Here is a 15,027-nt window from a genome sequence, read left to right on the forward strand (position 1 = left end):
GGATAATCTGCACAGGAGGTTCACTATTTAATTCAAGCTAAACTACACCACAATTCGACACCCTGCAACAATACATTTAACTGCAAACCAAATTTGAATACCATTTAGTGTCAGTTAAAACTGGAAAAAGAAAAAAAAACAAATAGAAATTTAATCGAATGAACCATAAAAAATTAGTTCCGGCTTGTCATTACTCGCAAGTTAGAGTTTTACTTGTGTAAAAAATGAAAGAGGTGAAGCTAATTTAGGGTTGAAATGCAAATAAATTTTTATAAGAAATTTAATCAATTTTCTAAATAGATTTTTATAAGAAATTTTCTAAATAAAAGTGAATAAATTTTTATTTAATCAATTTTTAGGCCTGTAATCAATGTAATTTTTTATTTTTAGGACGTTTTAGTTATGTGATCGTATTATTTTTATAAAATATTTTTAATTTTATAAAATTGGTATTCATATATAATCTTCTATAGTATAAATTAAATCTGTAAAATGATGACATCATAATTAACCTATTTTCTTTCTTAAAAAAAATTAAAAATAAAAAACAAAAAAATCTAGAAACCTTACGTGATGTCATTAACAATTTTAATTATAATTTATAATTTTAAATTAAAATAAAATCTTTTTACGGAGTAATATTTTCTCTTTCTCAGTAGGTCTTAATCTTATCACAATCTTTCAACAAGCTTCTAATATAATCATTTTTATTCATCTATTCTCTGTAACGTTTTATTCTAGGGATCTTCTTCGTCGTATTTCACAAAGAAAGCAAAAAAGTAAGAATCCATGATGAAGATAAGAATGGCGGTTGTTTAAGAGAAAAAGGAGGTTAAGATATTAGGGTTTTATTATCTAGATACAAGGCTCGAATTAAGATCTGGCCCAAAATTAGGGTTTGTGGTTGATTCGTTAAACTATAAACGTTGGCATCGCTGTTGAAGGCACCATCGCCACCGTCACTTCTATCACAACCACCGCACCATCGCCGTTGTCACTGTTATCTATGTCATTCCAATTGTTTCATGGTATTACTTTTGTATTGGATTTGTGTATTAAAATTGTTTATTTATAAATCTAATTGGTGTTCTCGGATCTAATCTGGCTTATGTTTCCCAAACCATTAATATTTTCCTTTATAACTGATTATTGTGGATATTGCATCAATTTGATGGATTTGTGTTAACCTTTTTTTTATTTAAATAATTATATATTGTTGAAAATGGTTTGGTTTTAAGTTTGAATGTATTGTTGGTATAGCCATCATAGACGTTTTTTATGTTCCATGGTACCTCATGAACTTGGTTACTAATTTTAAAAATACGATTTTTTTCTAACCTCATGATGTTTTGTTCATACAGCTGCAATTGGTTAAGGAAACGGGATTTTTCATCCACTATAAGGTATAACTCTTTGCTCATTCATGATTTTGATATGTAACTTCTTAAGTGTTTGGTGGTACTTTCATTTCTAAAAATATGGTAGGCCGAATAAGGTAGTCTGAATAAGGTGTTTGCGACTATCTTTCGTTATTATGACTGGCGTATATTGATGGTATGAAGGGTTGGTTGACCGAATGTTTAAGTAATGAGTTTTGGTTCGGGTTGAACGGTCCATCTTTAGTAAGGACTGTATTTTGTTATTGGTCCATCATTAGTGAGTTTTAGTACGGACTGTATTTTGAACGGTCCATCATTCGGTATATGTATGTATTTGCAGAGTTTATTGTTCAGGTTTGTTTTGAATGAACAATTTATTGCAATTTACCGTCTTGATGAACAAGATCATAATCTAATATTTGTTTTTGATTTAGCTCATGTTTGGAATTCATAGTTTATTCTACGGGTTAGTTTAGAATTTAATTTTAATGAGTTTTATAAAAAGTTACGTTTTGAATGACCTCTTATTCTTTGGATGAACAATTTAGTAATTGTTATGACTTTGATGCACATTTATATGGTTTTGTAGGTATTTTCGTTGATGCACACTAGATGTTCGATGAAATGACCTATATGAATTTCTTCGTTGAAGGTTAGTCAACTTTATAAAAAGTTTGGTATTCAAATATCTACTTGACCTTATTGATTTTTATTAGTATCAATTGGTTGGGTTGTAGTTTCTTTGATTTTCATTTAGTTCCTAAAATATTTCATAATCTTTTATGTCTTTTTTATTTTGATATGTTTTTATGAAAATTTATTAGCCTTTCTATCATTAAGACGCTACTGTATCTATCTCACTTTATATTATTTTTTCAGCCACTTACCTTCAAAAATATGGGAATGATATTAATGTCACCTACGGAATCAAAGGGACAAAGATCGACAAATATCGGATTAGGAGAAATATTAATTGTGTACGATTTCTTCATCCTATTGTAAGTAACCTTTATACGGAGTATTATTTTCTAATAGTGTCCTATTTATAGTATATTATCTTTAATTTCATTGTTTTATTTTCTCTTTTTTTTTTCTTTTTTTTTTTTGTAGATTTGTGTTAATTTTATGTTGGTTCAGGAGCATTTGAGTCCAACATACTTTTAAACATATTTTTTTCCTGTGTGCTCTTTTATCCGATTTTGTATACCAAAGTATTTAATGAAATGTCTTAATAAAAAGTTGAATTTCAATCATATTGGCGTGTTTTGTCATTATGTTGTAAATATCTTTTGTCGTTAGGTGTGCCAGTAAGTGAATGTGAGAACGGTGTTTTCAATGACAATTGTTGCTGCGTTTGATGTTTGTTACCGTAGTAAGCTTCGTTTCTTCTTTTAACAGGTTTGGAGTGATGAGAGTTCAAAGCAATTTCTACATTCAAGAGCAATGGCATTTTAAAGGTTTTGCCGAGTTTTTGGAACTTTTTAGTATTATATCATGATGTTTCTCTAATTCATGATGTTTCTAGGACCCATTTTTATTTTTATGACTATGACAATTGCACATGTTAATATAGACCCAGTAGTTCGTAGAAAAGTTTCTGTAAATTTCATTGAGAACTTTTAGATATTCTCAAGCTGTGTTTCTAGAGTGTTTTGACATTTTTTGTTACTTGGTTGCAGTTTGAAAATCAAAAGACATACTGAAATAATAAATGAAGTTATTGGAATTAATAGTGCTAAATTGGTTTAAAGGAATTGCTTATGAAATAGTTGTTTAGTTTTAAAGTCAAATATGCCCAGGTAATAGATCTTTAGAAGTTCAGGACTTTATGTTTTAGAAGGATGATTTCAATACTTTTAAATCTAATCTAATTTGTGGTTGTTTTGAATAAACATGAAGATTTTGTAGCAGCAACTACATGATATCACAATTTCTATTTGTTTTTAAGTAATAATAATGAGATTTTGTCATATTGGTCTATGTTTTTCAATTTGGTGAAGTGCAAGTGCTTACTTATGATAGAAAAATGGTTGTTATAAGGTTTCGGTGTTGAAATCAAGATATAGTTTTGTTTTAATATTTCTTTCATAGATTTTTTATATGGTTTTTTCAATAAACCCGTGATTTCACGGGTCTTTTAACTAGTTAGAAGTGCAGAAAGTGTTTGACTGTAACTGAAAAAAAAAGGAAAAAACGCGGAGAGTTCAAAAACAGGAAATAATGCAATATACCCATGTTTACTACTATAAATACACCATTCATGTACTAAATGAAGGAAGTCGAGGCGGACGCAACTTTTTCCACTAAAAGTAATCCGTACAACACTAAACCTGCTTTAAAGAATTGTACAGTACAACATTATAAAACATGTTTAGTGGTGTATGGTTAATTTTAGTGACTATACAAAAATAAAACTAAAAAACATCATTGACCTGACCTCATTGACACATCTTCTAAAACTCCTCATCAAAGAGTCTATAAGTGAAATTCTGGAGTTTGATTGCGAAGTCTCTCATTCTTCGTGCATTCTTCCTGTTAAGTGTAAATTACATCGCATTAATTTTGATCCATAAGATTCTACTAATTTTGTCAAATATTTGGAAGAAATAAAAAACTCACACATTGTACACCTAAAATATATTCATCAAACATATCACATGATTAAGATGATACTATCACATAATGAGAGGATAAAGTAGCTAAACAATAGAGAACAAGACCATCTATCATGCAGCATTATTACTATAGGTCATCGGAAAGTTTAATCTTTATTAAAATTAATTAAATTATATTATTATATATTTCACTGAAACTGCAACAAAAGGTATTAATCATAATCCTTACTTGAAACGACTTTAAAAGAGAGTAGCAACGCCTTTTCTCCAAATTTGCTGCTGCATGCTTTTTCTTCAAAGCTTCACGTGCAAGTTGCTCTGCTTGCAGCGTAACTTGCACATTTTGAAGCTTCTGCAAAAGAAAGTTACATGACATCAGCATCAACATTTCCAAATATAAAATATGTACAGATGTTGCAGACTACAAAATACATAACAAATGTCATACAGTAACTGTTTATTATGACACACACGGAACAATGACTTGTTACGTAAATATATCACCTGTTGAATACTCTTTGAAATTCCATCCATGGAACTGGTCAACGTTGCACGGCCCGCAGGACTCTTAAGAGCATCTTGTAACTGTTTCAAATTTTGATTACAACAAAAGAGAAAAGAGAAAAGAGATTATTAGACAACATATATACTATAAAATTAGTTTTGAATACTTCTAGTGTAAAAACATAATAGTGAAATCAATATAGATTTATGTTGACTTTGATAAGTCAAAGCATTATATACAAATACGTCTACCTGAGAGCTCACGGAGTTCAACAAGGACGTTTCTTTTAGCATTAACTCTTTTATTTCCAACAAAGCATTATATGTAGCATAGTATTTACGAGTTTGCCGAAGCTTTCCCTGTGCATTAACAAACGAAATAATAAAATGTCACACACACACACACTGATACAATATTAGAGAACTGATGCACAAATCATAAATAATTGTAAATATTTTAACATACCTGGATGTGAACATTAAGTTCTGAAAACCGCCGTTCATATCTGCAGCATAGACACAACACATTTCACATTTAACAAAAGTATTACGGTGATGTTTATGTAGTCGTCGAAAGCAACTTACTGGATGAGCTCCGCTTGTACCGGGACGTCATCACGTTGTCGCTTTAATGATGTAATTTCCCTTAATTTTGAAGCAAGGTCCTACACAGTATCAGCAAAACTAAATCGTTCACAATAAAACAACGCTAATAAGTAAAAACATAAGCAAACTTTAACAATACTTGATACGACATACACGTGTAATAAAATATTCCCTCAGTTTTTTTTATTATCAAAGGTTAGTTACAAGTTACAACAGTACCCAATCCCGCCAAAGGTGTACGTTATCCGAGTTATAATTTTTGAATATTCAAGATCTACGTATATATAGGATTCAGATTCAGAGATAGGCTATATATATATATGAGGTCAACATCAATCGAAAAGAAAAAATTGTGAATCAATGTTTACTCACAATTGTCGCCCAAAATTAGCTTCTCATTTAATCCTGATACTTCGCATTATCGCATATATATAGGCACTTACATACATAAACACGCTCATTTACAATTAGTCGAAAGAAACGTATGCAATACCATTTTTGCTAAATTTAATCTCTCAACAGCATTAGCCAATGATCGATCAACAAGTTGCGTAAAACTCTCACTGTAATCATCGCTATGTATCATCTCTTCCAATTCACTAACCTCCACTTGCAGTCTAGCACATTCTTCACTGCAACTTAGCTCAATTTCAGCTTCTTGCTTCTCAAGAACCTAAATTTCATTTTCAAATAACTCAATACCTAACAGCAGAAAACACAACACCTCACTATTGAAAACGACATTTCATTTCATTATTATTAATAACATCAATAATTTAATAATTCAGTAATTAATACTGAAAGTAAATCAAAATAAATATATATAAAAAAAAAAAAACACAAATGGCAACCTGTAATGTATCTAGAAGTGAAAGTAAGGTTTGTACATTAGCACTAGCACCAGCTTCGTCAGCTTTATCTCTCAAATCATTCATCTTCTTCAATGTTTCTGTTATCTTTTGATCCTGGAGAAATTAAAACAGATAAAAATCAAAATATTGAAGATCTAATGAAAAATTTTGAAATTAGATTTGTTAAATATATCAATTTGAGCATAACTTTTAATTTGCTATGATAATAATAATTGATGCTAAAAATAAATAAATAAATATAAATAATCTGATTAAAGAAATAACGTAATAAAAATGGTTTACCATATCTGTCATCCTCTCTATTAAGTTAAGGTTCGATATTTATATATTTAAGCTGTAAGAAGAAAACGTGTAATACACGCGCTTAAAAGGGAGAATCGTGGTGGCGGAAGTGGCGGTTGACGGCGGAGATAACAAATCGTATATCAGCTGGGCGGTGTAGCCGAATTGTTAATTTATTTTAATAAACCCTTTAGGCCCTTGTAATATTGTCTATATACATTTTTGGCTAAAAAGTAAAAACATAACTAAAATTAAATAGATCGTAACGATTTAGAAATCACAAGTGATGCGATTCCACTTATCTCCTTGAATAGATTTTAAGATCTACTTGAACATACACCAATGAACAATGCCTAGTATCTTCAATGACCATTGCCTAGTATCCGAACACAAATACACAAACAATAACCAAACCTATTTGCTCGATAATGGTGCTCCCTATGGTCTGCACGTATGACGAAGGGTAGATAATTCGTCAGGAAGGGAAAAGTATGTCCGGAAGGTAAGATCTTCAATATATCCATTCTGCGTTATCCGTCATGGAAGTAGTTAAAAAATAGTAAAGGCCGCTCAGCGTGCAGCGTAAGCCCTTCAGGCCGCCTTTAGTGCATAAGCCTTTTATATTTAAAGAACAAAGCATGTTAGCAGCACGCATGCCACATCAGCATGGCTGGACTAAGTCGGTTAACTTCATTTACCAATGATAACTCGACACGTGTCTCCGTCTTTTACGAAGCCCTGATGCCTATAAATAGGACACATGTATCAATAATTGAAAGAGGCAAGTGACTAAAATCTCTCTCTCTCTCTCTCTCTCTCTCAGAGTACTTTCTCTTTCTAGAATTCAAGAGCATAGCAACAACTCGCTAAACGGACCAACTTGCAGTTTGGATCCGGTGGACGACTTAAGCCACCCCACAGTTTCTATACTGTGATCCGGATCTGCAGAGATTTCATCCCGAAAGTGACAAGTCAACCTACAACGCACAACGTTGTACCTATACTTGTAACCGCTAGTCGGGAATAATTATAAACACTCGATAAGAGCAAACCATTGCACCAATACACTAAACAAAGCACCAAGCATAATCGACCTTTTTTTTTAATTTTAACGGCAAGCATAATCGACTTTACTTGCTCGACAAGAGCAAACAATTGCAACTGTAGACTTGACACTAAGGACACAAAACCATCCAAGGAGAAGTATGCTGAACAAACAACCAGGAGCCTCCTTAAAAAAAAACACTTTACGCTTTATAGAATTGCACGGTTGCACCCGTTGAACGAAAACCCCATCTAATCCTAACCTCACCTAAAAACTCCAAACCAACTCCAAAGACAAGTACATCATTTTAGGGATAATATATAGATATGGATCAGTATATCATTTTATTTTAATAATATTATTATTAATTATAAAAAAAATTATATTAGAAAATATATTTATAGGCAACTTCGTATTTATATTTTATTTCATTTTTATAAAATTCACCTAACACACAAACTGAGAATATATAAAAATTATACAAATACTTATGTATATCTTAGTTAACAATATTTATATCATTTTACAATTTTCCAACTACGTAGGTTTTTGTGTCCTTTTGATATTACCAATGAGTTTTTCCCGAATTTGACATACATATTGAAAATTGAATAGTATACAAATTTCAATAACTTATAAAACATTTTTAAAAATTAGGTTACTTAAAAAACAAAATGATATACGGTTCAATTCTTCAATTCTTCAATTCAACCATCAAATAAACGATAGCTAGTGCACTTAGAGAGCCAGCGTTGAATTGCCCGAGCACAACAAGACTATCTCTATAAATAAGAGAAAAAAATGAAAAACCGGGGAGCACACGTAAAACATGCAGTGATGACCCCATGAATATTGTTTGTACTAAATTAACATTCTAAAATATAAACATGACAAGTAACCCCGAAAACATAAGTTTCCAAAAGCAGAGTACACAACAATTCATACAACATTTGTGTTTTCATGTTTCACAGTTTCACTTCCAAAGTTTAACAATCTTATCGTGGCTAGCCGAAGCTACCAAACCTGTAGCCGTTGACAATGCCAAATCGGCAATCAATCCTTCATGGGCCGATAAAGTCATCGTCTTGTTCTCCGACATATTCCATAGCTCCAAAGACTGCATTAACAAATCAAATCAAATAAATGATTAATGTGCCTAATTATATGGTTAGTAAAATTTTCAGAACATACGTTAAAATCATTGGTTAAGATGTTAATCAGTGTATGGGGTAAACGTAAGAATTAAAAATAAAAATTAAATATAAATGAGGAAAAAAATGAAGTGATTAGTTTCACATTACGTTCGAAGAGTTGAGATAACTTGCCTGATAACATCCAATGACCAACAAAGAAGCATAACTCGGATGAAAAACACACGAATGAAACTTGTTGCCGTTACAGCTAAGATCATGTACGCACTCCCCTTCATTTCCAGCCATAAGAGACCACACTCGAACCGAGTCTTCACTAACCGACGCCAAATACTCACCACTCGGATCCCAGCAAATAGAATTAATTGGCTTCGTATGCCCCTATATTATTATTCACATTACCATATATAAAATTGACTAGAAACAAAGACGGAGCTTTATAAGGCCTCGGACGGGCTCCCCTTAAAATTTGAACTAGTGAAATTTTGTAGCCATTTCAGTTAGCCTTTTAAATCAACTAAATCGGAGCCCGTATAAAAAAGCTATGACTAAAATGTTAAGTACATGGATCGGAGCCCGTTTCTATATTTTACACAACCCCCCACCCCCAAAGAAAAAAGTCATTTTTATTCAACCTCGGCCAATAAATAAAAGTTAAGTACAAGGATCGGAAACTAACTGGTAACGAATGTCGAACGGCTTGTGTTTCGACATCGAGTATGGAAACGATGTTTTCTGCAGCTGCTGCAAGAAATCTTCCATGGCGTGGCTGGAATCTTACTTGGGCCGTTCCTCCCTGATCCACCATAAATATAACATACAAACTTTAATTTTAATTTTGATTTTAATTTTAGCAATATTACTTTGATTTAATATAATAATAACAGCAAAACTTTTTGATATTCGTACCTTAAATATCCGTGCACAACTACCATTATTTATGCTCCAATATCGTATCTCCCCATCACCGTCACATGAACAGATGAGGTCCTCTTTATTTGGGTGAAAATCCAATGACATCACAGATGCGGAATGACCCATAAATGTGCGGAGCGAAAAACCAGGCTGAAGGGTCAGAGTCGAAGTCAACGTTATTCAGAGCAAAAAAAGCCAGAAAGTGAATATAACCACACAAAGGAACATATATTTGAACAAATTAAGTCAACTAACATTGTCAGCATCCCAAACACGAACTGTTTTATCAAAAGACGACGTTGCAAGCCGGGGCATGCTCGGGCTGAACCGTACATCCGTGATCAACGATGTATGTTCTTCAAGAGTCGATTTCGGCTTTAAAGAATCTGTGTACCATAGCACAGCCTGCATCATAAAATACCCATCAACATTAATTAATACTCCATAATTAATATATTACTGCACATTAACAAAGACAATAAATTTTTCAATTACAAGTCCACATAAAGCTAGTACAATCTTGTTCTTTTTTTTACCTTTTTATCATGACCACCGCTCGCAAGCAGCTTACCATCTGACGAGAAATGGCAACAAACGACCTTGCTTTGACTAGCACGAACGGAATTGACCTCCGTAAACGTAAACCCTATCATCAAATCAAGAATAAAAAAAATAAAATAAATCTAAGACGTCAACATTGACTAGAGATTATACAAAGTAAAGATGAGAACTTTCAGTAGTGGTCAAAAAGATACAAACCTTTGCTCACATCCATACAACGACCAACCGTATCTCTCATATCGGTATCATCGTGAGATAAAAAAGATTCAACGTTATCATCAAGAGATCCATCTTCCACAAAACGATCCATGTCAGCCTGCACAATGTCCTTATCATCCCACTGCAAATAAATATTAAATATATCTCCTTAAAAACTACTTATAAAACTAAACCAAGATGACTTACATACGACACACACGTGACACTCACCAATTGATTTGACGGAGATGTAAGACTTGTTGGCCCATCGGGCCGAAACATCATTATCGGTTTCGAAGAACCGTCATTATGTGGCAGAACCACGTCTCCAGGTGTATGAGTTGACGGAGTTGATGGCGCCGAACTTGGTGACGGGCCCGCCGTGTTTGCGGTTCCTGAACTGTTTGCGGGTCCCGAAGATGACACGGGCTGCTTTCTTTTTCTAGCGGTCTGTTTATTTTTTAACCGTAATGATGCATCAGTATTTAATATTATCCATTAATTAAGATTTAATTTAAATTTAAATACTTAATAAAACAAACAGACTCGAAGAGTACTCGGATGTTGACCATGTTTGACTTTAAACGATTATGACCGAGTTTTGACCGGTTTTGACAGTTTTGACCGATTTTCCTAGTAATCCCGAGTTTTGGCTGAGTTTTGGCCGACTTTCCGAGTAATATCGAGTTTTGACCGAGTTTGACCGAGTACTCGCCGAGTAATTCCGAGTTTGCAACACTGTGAAAGTAATAAATTTCACCCGACCTGATCATTTCCTCTAAACGAGTTCGACATGCTCCCGTCACCGACACTACTTGCACCGACAATCTTTTCCTGTTGAATATTCAAGTTCGAATTTTGCGGTGGTGGAGCCGAAAGAGAATGATGAATCTGTTGCTGTTGGTGTTGATTACCGTTCTGTTGTTGCTGTTGTAATTGCGCCATTTTTAACTACAGACGATAATCGATAACATTAATATAACTCGTGTCAACGCAGCTAAAGATAAACGGTACGAGAATTAGAAAGTAACCTTGATCATCATATCGGGATCTCCTCGAGGTATAACGGGCATCGAAGATCCAACAACGTTTGGCATATCACCGACAGAACTAGCAAGCCCATCTTTGCCCATACTCATGCTACGGTTATTAAGAAGCATTCTTAGCCGTCGGCTTTCATCGTTTGCTGATTGTGATGTCATGTTTTGTTGAGCTAACAAAAGTTGTTGCTGATGTTGTGGTGACATCATCTGTAGTTGATGAAACGGTTGGGAGCCTGGCATGAATGACTTCTGTTGTTGCGATAGACCAGACCGCAGTTGATCTAATCCCTGTTAATTAATTATCACCATTAAAACATAATTCCATATAACTAAAAACGTAGACGGCTGAATGTGTAATCTTTAACAAACATACCGTTAAAGGCCACCCTTTTAATGTCAAGTTGTTACTGCCTTGATTTGATCCTACAGAAAAAGGTACTTATCAGTTACACGAAGAGTTAGTTACGTAAATAGTCAAAAGGCCGAATTCAAGAAAGTCAAAAATATTACCCGGGATTCCGATTAATGACACTTCAGAACCCCCCGCAACTCTAGGATTTAAGATTGAATTCATCTCTGTCTTTATTTCCTATTCAAGTGTAGTCAACATAAGTCAAACATCAATATCAGTTCAACTCGTTGAATATATGACTTCAAAACACAAAAGCACGTAATGTATTTCCCTCTTGGAAAAACATTCAAGTGTAAACACTCCTTGTTTAGGAAACATTTATCATGTTTGGTACTTTTTCATTAATCTTTGTTTAATATTTTATACTCGTAACAATGTTTGCATCTCCAATAGTGAAAAGTGTAAACGACAAAATACGAGTACTCACAGGTGCAGAGCCGGGAAGTTGTTGGTTCCGACCTTGAACTTGAGGCGACATGTTGCCAGCTGTACCATGCAGCACTTGCCTAATAAACATTAATAAATTCTAAGTTCCAACTTTATAAAATATGAACACGTTCAATCCTGCTTTTAATACATGCAAAAGCTTATATAAAAGTTCATTAAACAACCACCCAACAACTATTTCATAAAACTCACTAATTTTCTTACAGATATAGAAACAAAAATCTGTTTTCAAGCTACTTTATACACACGAGTAATACGCAAGAATTGATTATAAGCGATAACAGTACCCTGAAGGTTGACCGGCTGCAGCAGCAGCAGATTTTAATATCGACGCCTGGTTCGGATCCAAAAGCTGCCCAGAATTCTCACCATATCTCTGCCAAGATTGCGACAAGAAATACATAAAAATTTCACTCATACATATACGTATATACATATATATACATATACATACATATATATGCATATGAACACACACACACACACATATAGGTAAATTAAGAATTAAGAATCCAAAAACGTTAACAGATGATCTTACTTTCATAGCTGCATCATCCAAAGAATCCCTTGAAAGTGGCACTTTCAATTTCTCCTCGTACATTTTTGTAGCAATAGCATTAACTCCGGGGTTTTGCCTCATAAGAGGATCGCTTCCAACAAGCCTGTTTGACGTTCCGTTCAGAAGGTGGGCCCCATCTCTTCGTTGTTGTTGCTGCTGCTGTTGCGCTTGTTGTTGCTGCTGCTGTTGTTGCTGCTGTTGTTGCTGTTGCTGCTGTTGTTGTTGCTGCTGTTGTTGTTGCTGTTGTTGAGCCTGTCGTAAAATAAGCTGTTGCATTTGCATATGTTGCTGTTGCTGTTGCTGCTGTTGAGGATGAGGTGTTTGCTGCGGCTGCTGTTGTTGTTGTTGCTGCTCTCTTGCTTTTATTAACTGAGTCTGCAATTATGAATATTCATATATGTTAAGATAAATATACGCATACATTGTAAATAAACGTTACAAGTATGTAACAAGCTCCAGTAAAAAGCATCAATAATTAAAAATGTGCAAAAAAGATATGTCGAAAACATCGCAAGCTAACCTCGATGTAAGAGGCTGCAACCTCTGAGTGTTTTTCATTGGTCCTTGCTATAAAAATGTCCCAAAACACCGACCACCATTCGAACAGAAAGCCGCCAGGTGCATCAATAGCTATAACATATCCCAAAAATTGCAAACTAATTATAATTATAATAATAATTTATATAACTTTAACTTATAATAATAATAATAAACTAGTAACAAATATTTGCAAGTTTTAGCAATATTATTCCAAGTTTTCATAAAAGAGTTCTTACCAACAGGGTCAGATGAGACTTTTCCTTCAGCTTGAAACGCTTGAGCGGAAGCCTTCAAATCCCTTTTTACTAAGTAGTCATGTATATAAACATCTAACCTGTGATTGATTAAAAAAAATCAAATATTTATTACTTAATTCCATGATAAAGTATGAAACTTTATACACAGAATAGAGTGTTTATGTTAACATAAGTCCCAAAAGTTTAAATTTTTATACATAATTAATACAATAACAAATACCCACCAAAATTTAGGGATCTTTCATCAAGACTAATTTAAATCTAAAATTCTTATATACGCATATGGCTTAATTAGGCACAATATAGATTTCAAAACCTAAATACCCAAATGAGAAATAAATAAATTAACTTGAAAAAAATAAATAAAAAAGATACTGCAAGCACAAACCCTAGAAAACTTAGATATAACAAAGCTACAATTGGATCATAAAGCAAAACATTAAAAAAGAAATGGAAGCAGCACATCCATAAATCTAACAAGAACCCATGTAGAAAGCACAATTAATTATTAATTAATTAAAAGAGAAGAAAAAAAAAAACTTACATTTTATCAGCTTCCCAGTGAGTCTGAGACATTTTCTTGAAACAAAAGGGTAAAGAAATTCAAATTGTTAGATCTTATTATATAAATACAAGTAAGAAAAACATGGGTTTTGCCTGTTGTTAAAAAACCCTTTTGAGAATTGATGTGAAAAATCAAGTCAAGAATATTTATTTATTATTATTAATTAATACAATTAAGTTAAGAAAGAAGATCTTTCAAGAAAGAGAGATGCAGATATGCAGATATGCAGAGAGAGAAAGAGAGACGGATTAGAGAGAGAGAGAGAGAGAGAGAGAATATATTTGATATTTTTTTATTTTATTACATAAAGTCATAAACCAATTTTTACTACGAGTACGGTATGTATTACAAATGGGGTTTGGGGCGTCCGGTAGCGTTTATGACGATGTGGGTGGAGCTTGGTCCAAGGTGGCCAATTGAGTTGGGTTGGAGGGTTGCGACGGTCAATAATAAGGTGCTGTTTGTTTTTTAAGATGTTTTTGTCTGAAGATCTGCGAACCATGTCTGTTAAGAAGATGTGGTCTGAAGGTCTGTATGCTGAATAATGAAGACTGTTTGTTTTTATGTCTGCAACATAACTTAATTCTGTCTGCAGCACTTAGAAGCACATTTCTAAGTCTGCGAGGCTGCAGACATAATAAGATATTATTTTAACTTATGTCTTCAGAAAAACAAACTGTCTGCAATATAAACGTCTGCGGGCGCACAGACATAAGACATAATAAGGTCTGCAAACAGAAAAACAAACAGCACCTAAGTGTTTTATTTACTACCCCTCCGTCACATCTTAAGTGTCCACTGTTGACTTTTCAAAGTCTTACTTTGTCAACTTTGATCGTAAATATTTTTGTTTGTGCTATATAATATTTGATGAAAATTATATGAATGAATTGAGTTTTAAATGTCTCTTCATTCCATATAATTTTCATCAAATATTATATAACACAAATAAAAATATTTACAGTCAAAGTTTACAAAGAAAGACTTTGAAAAGTCAACAGTGAACACTTAAGATGGGACAGAGGGAGTATGTATCTAAGATCGTTGCTCGGTCTATAACTAGTAGGGTCTTCTTC

The 15,027-nt window shown here is 33.3% G+C and overlaps 2 protein-coding genes across 5 annotated transcripts; both read right to left on the bottom strand.

Moving 5' to 3' along the window:
* Window positions 1–3,615: 3,615 nt before the first annotated feature.
* Window positions 3,616–6,451, bottom strand: LOC139855555 (uncharacterized). Of its 3 annotated transcripts, XM_071844791.1 has the most exons (10): window positions 6,259–6,451; window positions 5,956–6,069; window positions 5,598–5,777; window positions 5,084–5,163; window positions 4,965–5,004; window positions 4,751–4,858; window positions 4,499–4,579; window positions 4,224–4,346; window positions 3,817–3,911; window positions 3,644–3,709 (listed from the first exon to the last, which is right to left on the bottom strand). In XM_071844791.1, exons 1-9 carry the CDS (start codon window positions 6,268–6,270, stop codon window positions 3,855–3,857), a joined length of 795 nt encoding a protein of 264 aa, XP_071700892.1. In that variant the 5' UTR covers window positions 6,271–6,451; the 3' UTR covers window positions 3,644–3,709; window positions 3,817–3,854. The 3 variants fall into 3 exon arrangements, with proteins under 3 accessions (XP_071700893.1, XP_071700891.1, XP_071700892.1); XM_071844792.1 differs by having other exon boundaries at window positions 3,616–3,911; window positions 5,992–6,069; XM_071844790.1 differs by having other exon boundaries at window positions 3,616–3,911.
* Window positions 6,452–8,198: 1,747 nt separating this feature from the next.
* On the bottom strand, window positions 8,199–14,158 carry LOC139852745 (transcriptional corepressor LEUNIG-like). 2 transcript variants are annotated; one of them, XM_071842078.1, is made up of 18 exons: window positions 13,931–14,158; window positions 13,366–13,463; window positions 13,110–13,219; window positions 12,569–12,964; window positions 12,318–12,406; window positions 12,011–12,089; window positions 11,682–11,760; window positions 11,545–11,594; window positions 11,160–11,459; window positions 10,894–11,079; window positions 10,360–10,578; window positions 10,129–10,246; window positions 9,906–10,015; window positions 9,625–9,774; window positions 9,364–9,519; window positions 9,134–9,250; window positions 8,629–8,835; window positions 8,199–8,420 (listed from the first exon to the last, which is right to left on the bottom strand). In XM_071842078.1, the coding sequence occupies exons 1-18, from the start codon at window positions 13,960–13,962 to the stop codon at window positions 8,277–8,279; spliced, it is 2,640 nt and encodes an 879-aa protein (XP_071698179.1). In that variant the 5' UTR covers window positions 13,963–14,158; the 3' UTR covers window positions 8,199–8,276. The 2 variants fall into 2 exon arrangements, with proteins under 2 accessions (XP_071698179.1, XP_071698178.1); XM_071842077.1 differs by having other exon boundaries at window positions 10,129–10,270; window positions 13,931–14,157.
* Window positions 14,159–15,027: the final 869 nt, after the last annotated feature.

Source organism: Rutidosis leptorrhynchoides, chromosome 6 (assembly GCF_046630445.1).
Source record: "Rutidosis leptorrhynchoides isolate AG116_Rl617_1_P2 chromosome 6, CSIRO_AGI_Rlap_v1, whole genome shotgun sequence".
Classification (NCBI taxonomy): domain Eukaryota; kingdom Viridiplantae; phylum Streptophyta; class Magnoliopsida; order Asterales; family Asteraceae; genus Rutidosis; species Rutidosis leptorrhynchoides.

Excerpts from the sequence above, each read along its gene's own strand:
- LOC139855555 (XM_071844790.1), bottom strand. Across the intron at positions 5,005-5,083 it reads GTACAAGCGGAGCTCATCCA|ATATGAACGGCGGTTTTCAG; the intron begins GTAAGTTGCTTT and ends TCTATGCTGCAG. Across the intron at positions 4,580-4,750 it reads TGAACTCCGTGAGCTCTCAG|TTACAAGATGCTCTTAAGAG; the intron begins GTAGACGTATTT and ends AATTTGAAACAG.
- LOC139852745 (XM_071842077.1), bottom strand. The coding sequence starts at position 13,962 with ATGTCTCAGACTCACTGGGAAGCTGATAAAAT. Across the intron at positions 13,220-13,365 it reads AGTCTCATCTGACCCTGTTG|CTATTGATGCACCTGGCGGC; the intron begins GTAAGAACTCTT and ends GATATGTTATAG. Across the intron at positions 9,251-9,363 it reads GTTGTGCACGGATATTTAAG|GGAGGAACGGCCCAAGTAAG; the intron begins GTACGAATATCA and ends ATGGTGGATCAG.